Below are 14,981 nucleotides of genomic sequence, written 5' to 3'. Positions count from 1 at the left end.
CTGGACTAGAGCTGAAGTGAAAGACTTAAATAATCCTACTAAAATGTGTATACACACAATATGCAAATGAGTCACAGAGTTATAAAGATTATGTGTTAAAATCTAAAACTAAAGACTTGTAAACAAACTTAACTTTCACCTTTGCCTGTGATTGATGATGTTCTTTGTAATATCCCGTGGCTCATTTTCATGAATTTTTGCTTATTAATTCCAGATTAGGTCCTTTCTGTGTTAAATGATGCATGACAGCGAGGGAAATCGGATATCTTCAGATACATAGTTGAAATTTTTTGTTCATTGGTGCAGTCCTTGGGTGTACAATAGTGACTCAGGCTCATAGTATACTGCACACACAAATATTTATGTAATCTTTTTGGTTTACTTGGCTTGGATAATTTCACACTTTTTCTTTTTTTCCCTCCTGGATAAAAATTTATTGATTTAATAGATAAATTACTAATAATTTTTGGACCAACTATAGAATTCAGATTGTGACCGTCCACTTTAAGTACACCCAGTCAACTGACTGTGAATACAAATATCTTATGAGCCAATCACATGGCAGCATCTCATCACATTTAGTCATGTAGGCATGGTCGGGATGGCTTATAGAAGTTCAAATTGAGCTTCAGAACGGGGAAGAAAAATGATTTGCTTGACTTTTACTGTGGAAAAGGGAAAATATCCAGTGAGTGGCAGTTCTCTGTGTTTAAAAAAACATGCCTTGTTGATGTCAGAGGTCAGATGAGAATGGCTGACTGTTTTGAGCCCTCAGGAAAACAACAGTAACTGAAATGCAACCACGGTATGCAGAAGAACATAGGTTCTTTCAGCTGGAAACCATTGCCTTGTCTGATGAGTCTTGAGTTCTGCTACAACATGTGAATAGCAGGGCCAAAATTTGCCATGATAAACATGAAAGAATAGGTTTGGTTCAATTTTTGGAAACCATTTTTCGTGCTGACCTTTACGACCCTAGTGTAGCCATCTTCTGCTTCCATCAGGATAACATGCCACATCAAATCATCTCAAATTGGTTTGGTTATTTCACTGTACTCAAATTGCCTCCACAATCACCAGATCTCAGTCAAGTAGAGCACCTTTGAGCTGATGCAGAATAAGAGATTTGGATTAGAGATTAGAGATGTGCACCTGACAAATGGAGAACAACTGCGTGATGTTTACGTGTGATGACCAAAATCCCCAAGGAAGGTTTCCAGCATCTATTTAATAAAGAATTAAGGCAGTTCTGAATGCCATCTGGTACTTGCAAGGTGTAAGTAATGAAATAATTGGTGAGTTTTATGTGGACGGTTGTTCGGGTGTCTTTGTAGATACTGCTCATTCATAAAACCCTTTTAAAGGGTTCTATGAATGATTTTTAAAACATTCAGGAAGTCATTTCCACTATTTTGTTGTTAGAAATATTTTCCGAGCTTTTGGCTTTTTACATGGGGATATTGTTTAGTATAATTCGCCCTGGTCAGTGTCCTCTTGCAACAGGAAAAAGCAGCAGCTTTTGAGGTGGAGGGAACACCCCCCCCAAATAATTCTGGTCCTTTAAAACAGCAGATCATTTCAATCAAGCCAATGGGAGCAAAAATGTCACTTCTTCCTTCAATTTTAGTAATTTTTTTCCCCTGTGGTGGCCTGCATGTCACAATGTTGGTCATTACTGTTAGAGGGAACTTGGATGAGAAGGAGCCTTGTGGATACCCCTTTATCTTGCCCTCTTCATCATTCACCATTTTCCTCTTTCTCACACATTATGTTCTCTGCTTCTTGCTTTTCGTATACTTTTTTCCCTTTCAAACGCTGTCGTATTTCCAACATGATATGTTTTTCCTCCAATTAGGGAGAGGATGAGCAGCCCCGAGGCTCATTAGAGTAGTCTGGCTGTATGGACGAATGTGAACACATTGGCGCGCACGCACACACACTTTTGATATGGATGAAACGCGCTCTCAGCCAATGTGGATAAACCTAACCACTCTCCATGCCAGAAAAGATGCATCACAGGCATAGCCACAATGCCCACTCGATACTAGTGGCACTAATCAGATAGTAGCATCACATTGTAATCACAAATGTTAAATAAGTTTCGATTACATACATTTTCCTTTTAAGCATAGTCATTTAGAATCTATAAAAACAATAGAAATTTGATCAACCACTTTAATTTTACTTAATAGCAATTTTACTTAAGTAAAATATGCTATTAAATTAATCGCAAAACTTATTTTTCCTATTATGGATGTTGCAGTTTTTAGTTTACATTTTATTCACCAGTGCAGAAATGAGATTTCTATATTTTCTTCATTGGTTTGTAGCAACATATTAAGTGTGAATAATGTGCAAAGGCACATTAACAGGATGCAAGGTGAGACTAGGGCTATATAAAATGCTTACTCCTTCCTCAGACCTTTGATTCCCTATGCCATTTTTAAGAGGCTTTATGTTGTAATGGGAAAGATGCAAAGAGGGAGACACAGAGGAGAAGAAAGGAATCTACAGAGGGTGAGAGAGCTTTAGAAACTGTGTGTGTGGCTGGGGTGGGGGGTGATTCCTCTCTACCCCAAATGGCCATGCTTGGCTGAGCCACATAATGCATGCTCAACAGTATAAGTCTGCAAAGGGTCTGCATCCATAGATCATAGTGAAATGGCATGCGACCTATAAAAAAAAAAAGAAAAAAGCTTCCTGTTTCCATCACTGTGTCAGCAGAAAAAACAGAACAACAAAACAGCGGGATTGCAGTAAATTCGCTCTCTGCTCTGTTCTCATTCATCCTTGACTTATTGCTCGCTTCACATGCCACTCTCCTTTTGCCTGTCCCCCAATAGAAATACTTACCATCCTTGTTTTGTCTCAGTGTCTTGGAGTCTCTACCCCTATCTCCTTTATTTCCCCTTACAGTGCTTTCCACAAGCGCAGAGAGGAATACCATCCAAACACGGATGAGAAAAGCGCAAGGTTGTCTCTAACTTGCTGGCAGGCCACGGTCGTCCCCTTATCCCTTTTGCTAATGATCATTAATTACATGTCATTAACTAACATGCCACGGGCTATTCTTTCACATTTGTCATGTGCTATCGACTTCACATTCTGAATTCACTCCAATTAATTAGATTATTCTACTCGGCCGCCGCTGTTTCCTTTAGTCTTTTTCTTGATCTCCCTCACAGTCCCCCATCACTTGTGCTCATCGCTCCCCTGTTTCATCCTTCACTTGAAAGGAACTCTTGCAATATTGCAGTCTCCGTCTTCCCCCCATGCTCACTTTTCAGGTTATCGACTTTTCTCGCTTCGGTTTTATTCTGTGTTTGACCAACCTCTGAATGATGTTGTCTCCCGTGCTGGTCATCTTCATCCCTCCTCTGTCTGATTGCGGAGCTTAATCAGTTATTGGCTGCTGCTGCTGCTGCTGATGAGTCAGTCTAGGCCACATCCTCAGGAAGGGAAGGGCTAGTGGATTCATTAAGGACCTCCAGACTACTCCCCCTCCTTCCCCACTCCCCACTTCACCCCACTCCATCCACATATCCGCTATCCTGCTTGCTGGCTGTCTCGCTAATTAAATCTCCATACATGATACGACTTGCTAAAGGTCAGAATCCATCACAATATCATTATTCTGTGATTAAACAAGTGTCTCTTGCTTCTTCCACCATACACCATGCTGGATGGCCTCGACCTGAAAATGCTGACTGAATCGGGACCTTTCATTTCTTATACCCGCTGTTTTCATTGGCTAGTGTTTTAAAACTATTCTCTCATAAAATATGAGACTAGATACATAAAAAAATATGTATCACTGATGGAAATGCTTATCCTTCAATAGACAGCTTTCTTTATAAGCAGCCTGCTCTCCTGTCAAGATAAAGGAGCTTTAGATATTAACTCTATTAAACTCCCAAGCTAAACAACAAACAGCTATGCTATAATTGAGGCCACCACAGTGGAAACAGAAGGTTATGTAATGTTGGTCATGTGACACTTTCAGAGCTCCACTAAATAGTGAGACTTTGTCAAATAGAGGGACTGACTTTGATTAAAACCCTCACCAGGGCAGCAATCAATGGGAGAGGGAACCCAGCGCTCTCTTGCATACAATTGTCTCTAACATAACTGTCTAATGCCTTTTATTGGGAGCGTTCAGCACAAGTTTAACATATCCACAAGTGAAATCAGCAAATGTAGCTGCTGCACTGATTTGCAGCAGCTGTGACTAGTGGCTGTAGCTCGTACCTCATGAGCTGTCTGCTGCTGGTAATACATGCAGCATTTTTCAAAATCATTTTTGAGTTAAAATAATCTCCCCATTAATCATTCCAGAAACAAAATGATTTTCCGCCAGTGCATAGTGAAAAGGAAAACACGGATTAGGGAGTTATCTGAAGCACCTATCTTATGATATTCAGTGATTTTTTTTTTCTTTTTTTCTCTCCCCCACTTCTGCACCTTATTTCAGCTCCAATATTCTCCCACCTTTTCTCACTTCTGGCTCTGCTTTAGCGATTTCTCGGTTTCATTCCAAAAATTGTCACGCTGTTTCGTTAGCTTCTCATTTGATTGTTTTCCCTAACCAATATTTATTATCTGTTGTAACTGCTCAGCTAACAGTTGGCAGGTGCAAGCATCCACAAACATGAATTTACAAAATATCACCGGTTTATCAAAGCCTGCCTCCTCCTATTGAAACCTGCCAGCAGAACACACAAATAAATCAACTTTGTTTCAGGCAGACCCCAGCAAGCATGTGTTCCGCGTAATGTACGCATTTGCAACAGCGTATGTTTTAATATTAATGTATATTTATTCTCTCCCATCATTTTGCATTCAAGATTCTGTAACTGCAAGGATCTGTAAAGACTGATGTCATGTCAGCATAAACAACAAACATGAGTAAAACCCTATCCATTACATTTAAGTGGCAAAATGCTCAATTTTAAAGTTGGAAAATAGAGCATTTATTTAGCAATAAAAAAAACAACTTAAGAAAGACTTAAGATATTTAAAAACAAAAAAACAAAAACAAAAACAAAAAACCTCTCTGTGTGCAGTAAAAAACAAATACCCCTGTTTTTCTTGATCACTTAAAAAGTAACCTGTGCTTTGATTGGCAACTCTTTATTCATCCATGCTAAAGTGAAGTTTGCTCAGATTTGCTTAACTAGTAGTATAATGTTTACTAACCCAAGGCAAGCATATCTATTGCAGGTCTATTAAGATACACAGGTTCTATGGTAAAAGAATAGTCAGGCTAACTTCACGTGTTAAAATTAACTCTAGCAAAAATACACCCATAGAAAAGGAGGCAGGAGGTAAAATTTTAAAACCTGCATTCCCCTTTATGGCATAGATGGACTTACTTCTCATAAATATTGACACTAAAACAACTTATTTCTGGAAAACTGTCATCTGTAAACATTACAATCATTCTGTATATTGATTACATCATGATTCCACGTGAAAAATAAATGCAAAAATCTCACGATGATGATGATTTTGATGGAAAGGATAGGTTAGTGAGATTAGTGATTAACTCAAAATCAGTGGAGATGTCTATAATCAGGAGGTATAGATTACAGCTGTAGTACCTGTAAACAGAGCTGCTCTGTGCAATACCTGCAAAGTCTCTCAAAAACTGGTGGTCAAGTACTTCACACCTGGCACAGGAGGTATCAGCTGAAATTGGATTCCCTTCGACAGCTCATGCAGTCTGAAGAACATTACCTAATGTCAGCTTCTATGTGAAAGTAAAACTTTTTCTCGAGACACAAAACTGCGAGATTAAAGTTTGCTTAAGAATATGAAAGAAAGCAAGAAGACTACAGGACCCATTGTTTGATCATATAAGACCTAGATAGCTTTTGTTTGACCCACATGTTGGACCTGAATCTGCCCCTGGGCTAACCGGCAGGGGAGCACTGTGTGATGACATAGTGATACGTGAGCTTTAAGGTGCTGATGACACCATGCCCATGGATATACCAAAACACTGGCTGACAAGATGACACTGCTGCTCTAGAAGCTTTGCAGAAAAGAAATATTGCAGCATAATAATGATCTAAAGCCCACTGCCAAAATCACACGAGATTCTAAAGGAGACCAAAGGGAAATATGACTCGTCCACGTGCTCTGTGCTGCATGACCTGAATTAAATAGAACAATTTTGGAGTATTTTGAAGGGAACGGTAGAGCAAACCAACCCAAAGCAAAGATGGAAAAAAAAAAATCTAAAAAACGGAAGAATATATTTTAATACACTTTAATTCGTTCCTACTGTTCATTCTCTAACAGCAAATGCAATCACTGTAAGGCAATACAATTTGGAGTCATTTGACATATAAGTGATATTACACAGGGGTATATTCACTCATGCACTGTACATATTTATTCATCTTCAGTCCTAATCATTGTTACTGGTTGTCAAGAAAGTCCCCAGGGTCCTATACAAAGAGGAAGATAAGCCTACTTGTGACAGCTCCTGTAGTCCATGTCGACACCTGTACATTCAGACTGAATTTTGATCATGATTCAGTCAGAGAACTGAAAAAAAGCAGTCTCCTTTGGAATGCCCTGTGGATGCCTTAAAAAGCAATGAACCTCAGCCATCAGAAAGATTCACTCCGACTACACTGGACATTTATTTTTAAGAAGATGAATTCAGGTTTTGAGTTTATATTCCTGCTTTCCTTTGAATTGTTCTATCCATATATTTTCCTGTCTCTGCTAATGCATATTATTAGGTTTCTGGGTCACTACTTTTTACTTCCACGTGTTGAACTCTTGTTTGCTGTGCAATTCAATTCTCCCCTTTGGTGCTGAGTTCCTATTTCACTTATTATGCCTGAAACAAATATCAGAAAACAAAAAAGCTTGCATAAGGTTGGACAGATTCCAAAACTGACAGATTTGTGGAGAGGGAAATAGAAAAATCATCTGTGGAAAGAAATGCAATATTTGGACTAAAGAATGAACAAGGAACCCTTAGGAGGGTACATAATGCTGGCACTATATATATATCTATATATATCTATCTATACCTATCTATCTATATATCTATATATATATCTATATATCTATCTATCTATCTATCTATATATCTATATATATATCTATATATCTATATAGATATATATATATGGTGCACATAAGTGCAGAATTATTAGGCAAGTTGTATTTTTGAGGAATAATTTTATTATTGAACAACAACCATGTTCTCAATGAACCCAAAAAACTCATTAATATCAAAGCTGAATGTTTTTGGAAGTAGTTTTTAGTTTGTTTTTTAGTTTTAGCTATTTTAGGGGGATATCTGTGTGTGCAGGTGACTATTACTGTGCATAATTATTAGGCAACTTAACAAAAAACAAATATATACCCATTTCAATTATTTATTTTTTACCAGTGAAACCAATATAACATCTCCACATTCACAAATATACATTTCTGACATTCCAAAACAAAAACAAAAACAAATCAGCGACCAATATAGCCACCTTTCTTTGCAAGGACACTCAAAAGCCTGCCATCCATGGATTCTGTCAGTGTTTTGATCTGTTCACCATCAACATTGCGTGCAGCAGCAACCACAGCCTCCCAGACACTGTTCAGAGAGGTGTACTGTTTTCCCTCCTTGTAAATCTCACATTTGATGATGGACCACAGGTTCTCAATGGGGTTCAGATCAGGTGAACAAGATGGCCAAGCATTGTCCTGCATGAAAATCATGTTTTTCTTGAAGGATGCAGACTTCTTCCTGTACCACTGCTTGAAGAAGGTGTCTTCCAGAAACTGGCAGTAGGACTGGGAGTTGAGCTTGACTCCATCCTCAACCCGAAAAGGCCCCACAAGCTCATCTTTGATGATACCAGCCCAAACCAGTACTCCACCTCCACCTTGCTGGCGTCTGAGTCGGACTGGAGCTCTCTGCCCTTTACCAATCCAGCCACGGGCCCATCCATCTGGCCCATCAAGACTCACTCTCATTTCATCAGTCCATAAAACCTTAGATAAACCAGTCTTGAGATATTTCTTGGCCCAGTCTTGATGTTTCAGCTTGTGTGTCTTGTTCAGTGGTGGTCGTCTTTCAGCCTTTCTTACCTTGGCCATGTCTCTGAGTATTGCACACCTTGTGCTTTTGGGCACTCCAGTGATGTTGCAGCTCTGAAATATGGCCAAACTGGTGGCAAGTGGCATCTTGGCAGCTGCACGCTTGACTTTTCTCAGTTCATGGGCAGTTATTTTGCGCCTTGGTTGTTCCACACGCTTCTTGCGACCCTGTTGACTATTTTGAATGAAACGCTTGATTGTTCGATGATCACGCTTCAGAAGCTTTGCAATTTTGAGACTGCTGCATCCCTCTGCAAGATATCTCACTATTTTTGACTTTTCTGAGCCTGTCAAGTCCTTCTTTTGACCCATTTTGCCAAAGGAAAGGAAGTTGCCTAATAATTATGCACACCTGATATAGGGTGTTGATGTCATTAGACCACACCCCTTCTCATTACAGAGATGCACATCACCTAATATGCTTAATTGGTAGTAGGCTTTCGAGCCTATACAGCTTGGAGTAAGACAACATGCATGAAGAGGATGATGTGGACAAAATACTCATTTGCCTAATAATTCTGCACTCCCTGTATATTTAGGAAATTTCATCTTTTATAAAAAAAAACTTATGGCAATAAGACACAAGATTAAAATCTAACTATGTTTCCGTTGCAACTTGTCACATTGATGTGCATCAAATGCAAACTTCTTTCAGAAAAAAGTTGTAAAACTGCACCAAACACTGTTAGATCTAGTGGCTGAATTTAAATCCGTAAAATATTTATGTCCTGCATCTTCACCACGCTGTAAATATACTTTAAAAATATGGGAACATTTTCCATAAATTAACAGAATTAAACTAGAATGAGCACAAACTGTCAGGGTATTATATCTCAACATGTTAGTGAAGTTTTACTCTCATTTCACCTCCAAATGTCACGAGTTAGGGAGTTAAGTTCCCAATAATAAACAGTACATCACAGATATTGTAAATGTCATATCAAACAATACAACACTTGTGATAAGCATCTAACATCACACCTGATATAGGGTGTTGATGTCATTAGACCACACCCCTTCTCATTACAGAGATGCACATCACCTAATATGCTTAATTGGTAGTAGGCTTTCGAGCCTATACAGCTTGGAGTAAGACAACATGCATGAAGAGGATGATGTGGACAAAATACTCATTTGCCTAATAATTCTGCACTCCCTGTACATATACTTTACCTGGTGGTTTTGGTTCTGGTAGAAAATTATATTTTTCTTTTGGATGTTAGCTTGCCCCTTGCCAATGCCTCTCCCTTTTTGAATCTGGACTTAGGAATGGGAATAGTGTACATTAGGCTACTCTAGTCATAAAGATGTTTTTCTTTAACAGGATGAGAGTAATATTGAATGATGGCTATTTTGCCTAAGATACAAGTACCATCATCTTCCTGAACTACTGTGAGTTACAGTTAATGCTCCTACTGCAAAACATAAACAGAGATCTGAACAAGTCTGTTTTTAAATGAGATAAATGGTTACTAGTGACCCAGTCATACCAAAAAAAAAATCCTTAAAAACTTAAAACTAAGTTTTAGATTGTTTCCAATTGGTGAACTGCAAGTTTTCATAAGGAACTGAAATTGAAGTGTAAGCTGTGAGTGTTCTGTGTTTTACTCTAAAACTCCTGTTGCTGCAGGATCTATACAGGAAAAAATGTTTCATTATAGAAAAATCAAATGTTGACATTTTATCTTGTAAAAAAACAAAACAAAAAACCCAAACACTGCAAACCCACTTAGTCATGACATAATTCCCTAATGCCGCCAATCATCCTGGCAGGTTAGTCATTTAGCACAGTAGGGCAAGAGGAAAATACCAGATATCCAAGTGGCTAATTATGCAAAGAGCAACTCCTATGATACTTTATTTTCATTGGCTGTTTTGTGAGAGAATGGTCCCCATGTTATAATCAGGAGGTTTACAGTAAAATAAGCTAATCATAGTCAACAAATGTTCAGGGATAAAAATAGATTGATCGGTGAAGTAACTGAAAGTGCCAGAAGCAGGATAATAACCGCAATGAAAAAGAAAAGCTAAATTTGCAAGAAATTGTTTCTTTGGAGCCTTTCGTGGTTGAGTAGTGACAAGTGACATGAAGTAAACGTCTCTGTGGTTTAACGTGTGCCATTAACTTTGGGAACTTGCAGCCGATGGAATGGGCCCTCACAACAGCGCAAGCCCAGATTAGGCCATACATCAGAGAGCGTTGGAGAGCGGATCTCTTTCAGTCCCCCACTAATCGCATTGAGCAACTCTCTCGCTTCCGCGTGCGCTCACTGCCCCCTCTCTCTTTCTCCACTCTGTATCTACTGATTCCTCTGCACAATCCAGAAGAGAGCTCTCTTTGTACTGGTGCTGGCAGGCGGACAGAAGCAGAGAGATGGATATGGCTGAGAGTGACCTGATTCTGCCTCAGTGCCTGGCCTCTGTCCAAATACAGAGACTCTGCTCTCTTGTCCCTCTGTCTTTAGGGAGGAACGCTCTATCTTTCTCCTCTGTTGCTACGCTGTGGGATGCTGGCTGACTTACCTGCCAGGCTTGAGCAAGAAATTAGTTTGTTTACTTTAGAGGCTTTTGAGTAGCTACAGTAGCCTGCTATTATTCAAACAGGTACCACATTTTCAGACATATTCAACTATATTTACCTGTGCATCTATTTGATTTAAATCCAAGACCTCCTATTCCTGTGGACTGAGATGTTTGGAGGGACTGAAACTTCTTCAATGTTTTGGGTCACTCATTTGTTAACAGAAAAGAAGAGATATTGGGATAAAGAGTGAGCTCATACTGAGTGAACCGAAGGTGATCGCTTGTCTTTGATGAAACACATTATAAAAGAAGGTCCATTGAGAATTAATAAATATGCGAGGGGAAGAAATTAGATGTGCTGACAAAAAGAGGAGGAATAAAACATGTTAGAAGCAGTGACGGCACTGGCAGACAGTCTCATGAGCTATATATTGTTATTTATTTGCCAGTAAGAATTGCCACTTTTGGTGGTTGTGTAATAAAAATGCATCTTCTTCCTGAAAGCACTGACAGACAAAATGTATTTCATTAGATTGCAAAGTGGAGGATGGAGATAGTGGTGATTGGCAACCAGGAAAAATAAGTCATTGTGCGTTAGAGGGAAGAAATGATAAAACAGATGCTCATTTTTTTTACACGTAAACACATCCTCTCCTTCCACATGCCTCACCCACAAGATGCACAGATGTGAATGATGTTTTTGCACTGATGAAACATGATTAATCTTTGCAGGAGTGGCTGCACTTTAGTCATTGTCCAAGGAAGTTTCTAATCACTGAAGCATGAAATTCTACAAAGCACAGTCCATATTGCTTCTAATAGACTCTGTTAACCTTTGAACCCAAGCATGATGCAGCATTTAGAGGGTGTTTTCTTCCTGTCACATAGATGAGGAGTAATAGTAGTACAAATTGATGCAGGGAAGCTGCATTACACATTACTGAAGAAAAATAGGAGGGGTTTGAAGGGTGGCAGTTGACCCTTTAAGGAATGACCCTGGTTTTCATTGGAGCACCATTAGTCTAGCATAGTGCTACCACATGACTTAGAGGACAGGGAGTGCATTCTTGGCAGCCTCTCATTCTGAAAAGGTCATGTCAGGAAAGGCGAGAAAAGAGAAAAAAAAATGGAGAAAGTCTTCTACTTGTATGTTTTCACTGTGCTCCGATATTCGTCTTTGTTTAGATTCTTTGGCATCTCTGTCTTATTGGTATCTATCATTTATCCCCTTTTCTTTCTGTCACTCTTCCTGTCCCTTTTTATCCTTATCTCAACCCTTTAACCATATGGCATGATCTTGACCTAAATTCAGGTCATCTCTATCGATCGTTCCTACCATTCTATACAATCCCACTTTATAGCCCGAGGCTTGCGGCCTAGAGCAACCATGTTCCATTTGTCTAATGAAAGCAGATCCCACACTTCCACTCTGGCTTGGTGTGAGGCTTCTGATGATGATGATGGTGGCCTTTAGTGACAGCTTGTTTGGAGACACCCAGTAGTTGCAGGATTTCTCGAAAGCCCACAGGGTGCACTTCCAGTAAGAAAAATGGAAAAATGGGGCAAAGGATGACTCTGCCCATCAAAGGGACCTTCACCTGACAGTTCACACTTCTAAATTTGAAAATTCAGTTGGATTTTCGTTGCATGCCAGGATAATCCTTTTGCTATTTTACTATGAAAACTTTTTGATTTTAAATGAATAATTTCGGGTAACGTTTATTTTATGCTGTCAACCTCATTTTTCCAATTATTAATGCTGGACTAATAGTGTACATTTATATTGCATTTAACAAGCTTCATTTTGACATTCAAAGTACATAAAAACACATTTTTATAAAATTAGGGATCGTTAAGAACCGTCCAGCAAAATGCAGCTGAATCTGGTGCTTCACCTTTGGATTTATTACCAAATAACTTTTCCAGCGGTACAATTACCAGTGCACAGCTAGTGTGGATTGACTATAAGGCATTGCTCTACTTTTTTGTTGACTCTGGTGAGGACACTGGTGTCAAAGAAGTGAATCCATTTGCACAATTAATGGCTGACCTTTCAGGATACAGTCAATACAGTAAAGTGTGGATATCATGAACAATGAAATTTACTGATGGTTTTGATAATTTCTTTTCTTTCTTTTCTTTTTAAGAAAAGCGGTACCACGTGCATTTGCATTTCACCCTGCAGCAAACCACGACATTACGAAGCGATTAATCAAGCAGCGGCTGCTTCAGTCCTAAACTGGAAAAAAAGCGTTTCAACCCATGCGCTCCGAATAATGACCAATCCACCACGCCATTGTTCTCTTATCAAAACCTATAAGTCATTCTGCCCACTGTGACTGCAGAAAATATACCAGCTGACAGGATTAAACACATGCAAACATAAAGTGTAGAGAGGCATAGGACATGAAGCACACCTATCTACATGTAATTACAAAATCACAGCGGCATGTCTACACTGAAAGCGTAACAGAAGAACCTCGTCTAGAGTTGTAGTTCTCCCTGCTCTAAATCAGTTTCTATATATATTTAAATGCATTGCAGTGTTTTGCCTCACAGCCCTGTGATAATGCTGCACTGCTTTTCCTTTTTTTCTTTTTTTTAAACTCAGTTCACGTTGAATCACTTCACATTGGATATCTTGCTGCACAGGCATTTCTACAGTTGCTGTTGCATTGGGTGGACGGTAGGGAATTGTGCCTGACAGAGCAGCCTCTGGCATTATTACAGAACTTGAGGCTGACTGCAGTCTTCTCCCATTCTCATCTCTTCTTTTTTTCCCCCCCCCAAATTTGCTGTATCTTGTGGCCAGCCAATGGTCAGAGATTATCTTTCACATCCAAAATGTTTCTCCACCCTGCTCATCTTCCCTTATAGAAATACCCTTTACAGTCAGATGTTGTATTTTTGTTCTCATGAGAAATTAAGATATGAATTCATAGGAGTTTGCCAAATGAGCACCACATGCAGCACTATTTTAATTTTTATGGGTTAAAAAAAATCTGATTGTGCTAATTGTTGTTTTCCTTGCAGCTCTTGACCATTGACGACGACTTTTGTGGCCTGGACATGAATGCTCCATTGGGCGTCTCTGAGATGGTGAGAGGCAAGCCTCTCTTTTCTGACGCCGTTGACAAAATGTCCTCAGTCATTGCCTACGTCTACAAGAACCACTCACTGGTCTTCGTGGGAACAAAAAGCGGTCAAGTCAAGAAGGTAAGGGAGACAAATATAGGTTGAAAGATAGCACAGATGGTTGAATTGATAGAGGGAGAGATTTGCTTTCTCTCAGTTAGAACGTAGAGTAAGGGCTGGGAATTGGGGACTACTGGATTGGAGGAAGGATAGTAGTAAGAAGGCAAGATTGACTTTCAGGCAAATCAGCTGACTCGGCTGTATTCGCAGTAGAAGAGACGTGTGTGTTTGTGTGTAGGTGTGTACATAAAACAGTGGGAGAGCGGATGGAGGAAGTGTGTGTACTTCAGGGTAGAGAGAAAGCGAGTGTGGTGTGTGCATGCCTGTGTGTGTGTGTGTGTGTGTGTGTGTGTTTTGAGGAAAGGGGATCAGGCATGCCCCTTTGGGGGTTTATTCCTACAGTAAAGCCTATCTGGTATCTCTCAACATCCTCCTCATCCACTGCACCATATATCACACATACACTCGTATTCGCCTGTATCAGTGGTATCCGCTGTACTTTTCCCTCACTTTGGACTTGTATAAAATCCAGAGCCCTGGGGGCCGATTGTAGCACACATCAGCATGTTGCAGAAGTTGCTAGACAGCCCAGATCAGCATGTTGCAGAATTGATTGGATGAAGTTTCTTAGCTCTTCCTCGAGGCAAATGAAGTCATCAGAATAAAATTAAATAAATCATTTATTAAGAAATTTAGGCAAATTCATAGCCTGGTGATGAAAGGAACTATGAGTCACTCCCATCCTTTATAATTTAGGGTTTCTCAAATCTGTGTGTGTAGTAACTGAATGTTGTAGTAATGATCCTAGGTTACAAAAATATTCTCTAAAAATTTCTAGAATTCTTTTAACTAGGGCATTTGTGAGTGTCTTTGTGACCATAACTGTTTGTCTTAGAAGAACATGTCACACTCTGTGTGACAGAAGAGCCTCTAACTCAACAAGATTTGTCTCCTCAGAGTTAAACAGCACTGGATAAGCTGGGCTTTGGAGTGTTGTGGTTACCACCTTAGACTCCCTTCATGCCCCTGTGCCCTCCTGCGTGTGGTAGCCCTTTTCAGAGTTAATGGGATGATGCACTGCTGCTAGGTGTGATAGAACTTGGTAGCAACCTGTACTTTCACTGTACTTCCCCACACATTCACAC

General features: G+C 39.5%; 1 protein-coding gene across 1 annotated transcript in view; it reads left to right on the top strand.

The window, feature by feature from the left end:
* plxna4 (plexin A4) overlaps positions 1-14,981 on the top strand; it is a 241,034-nt gene that overhangs the window by 28,367 nt on the left and 197,686 nt on the right. Inside the window, 1 exon segment of the mRNA XM_040035324.1 lies at positions 13,675-13,857. Coding sequence (XP_039891258.1) covers positions 13,675-13,857 — 183 coding nt within the window.

Source organism: Simochromis diagramma, unplaced genomic scaffold (assembly GCF_900408965.1).
Source record: "Simochromis diagramma unplaced genomic scaffold, fSimDia1.1 OVJJ01000816.1, whole genome shotgun sequence".
NCBI classification, from domain to species: domain Eukaryota; kingdom Metazoa; phylum Chordata; class Actinopteri; order Cichliformes; family Cichlidae; genus Simochromis; species Simochromis diagramma.
Note: the sequence above shows the minus strand (reverse complement) of the source record. Positions and strands in the feature narration are given on the sequence as shown.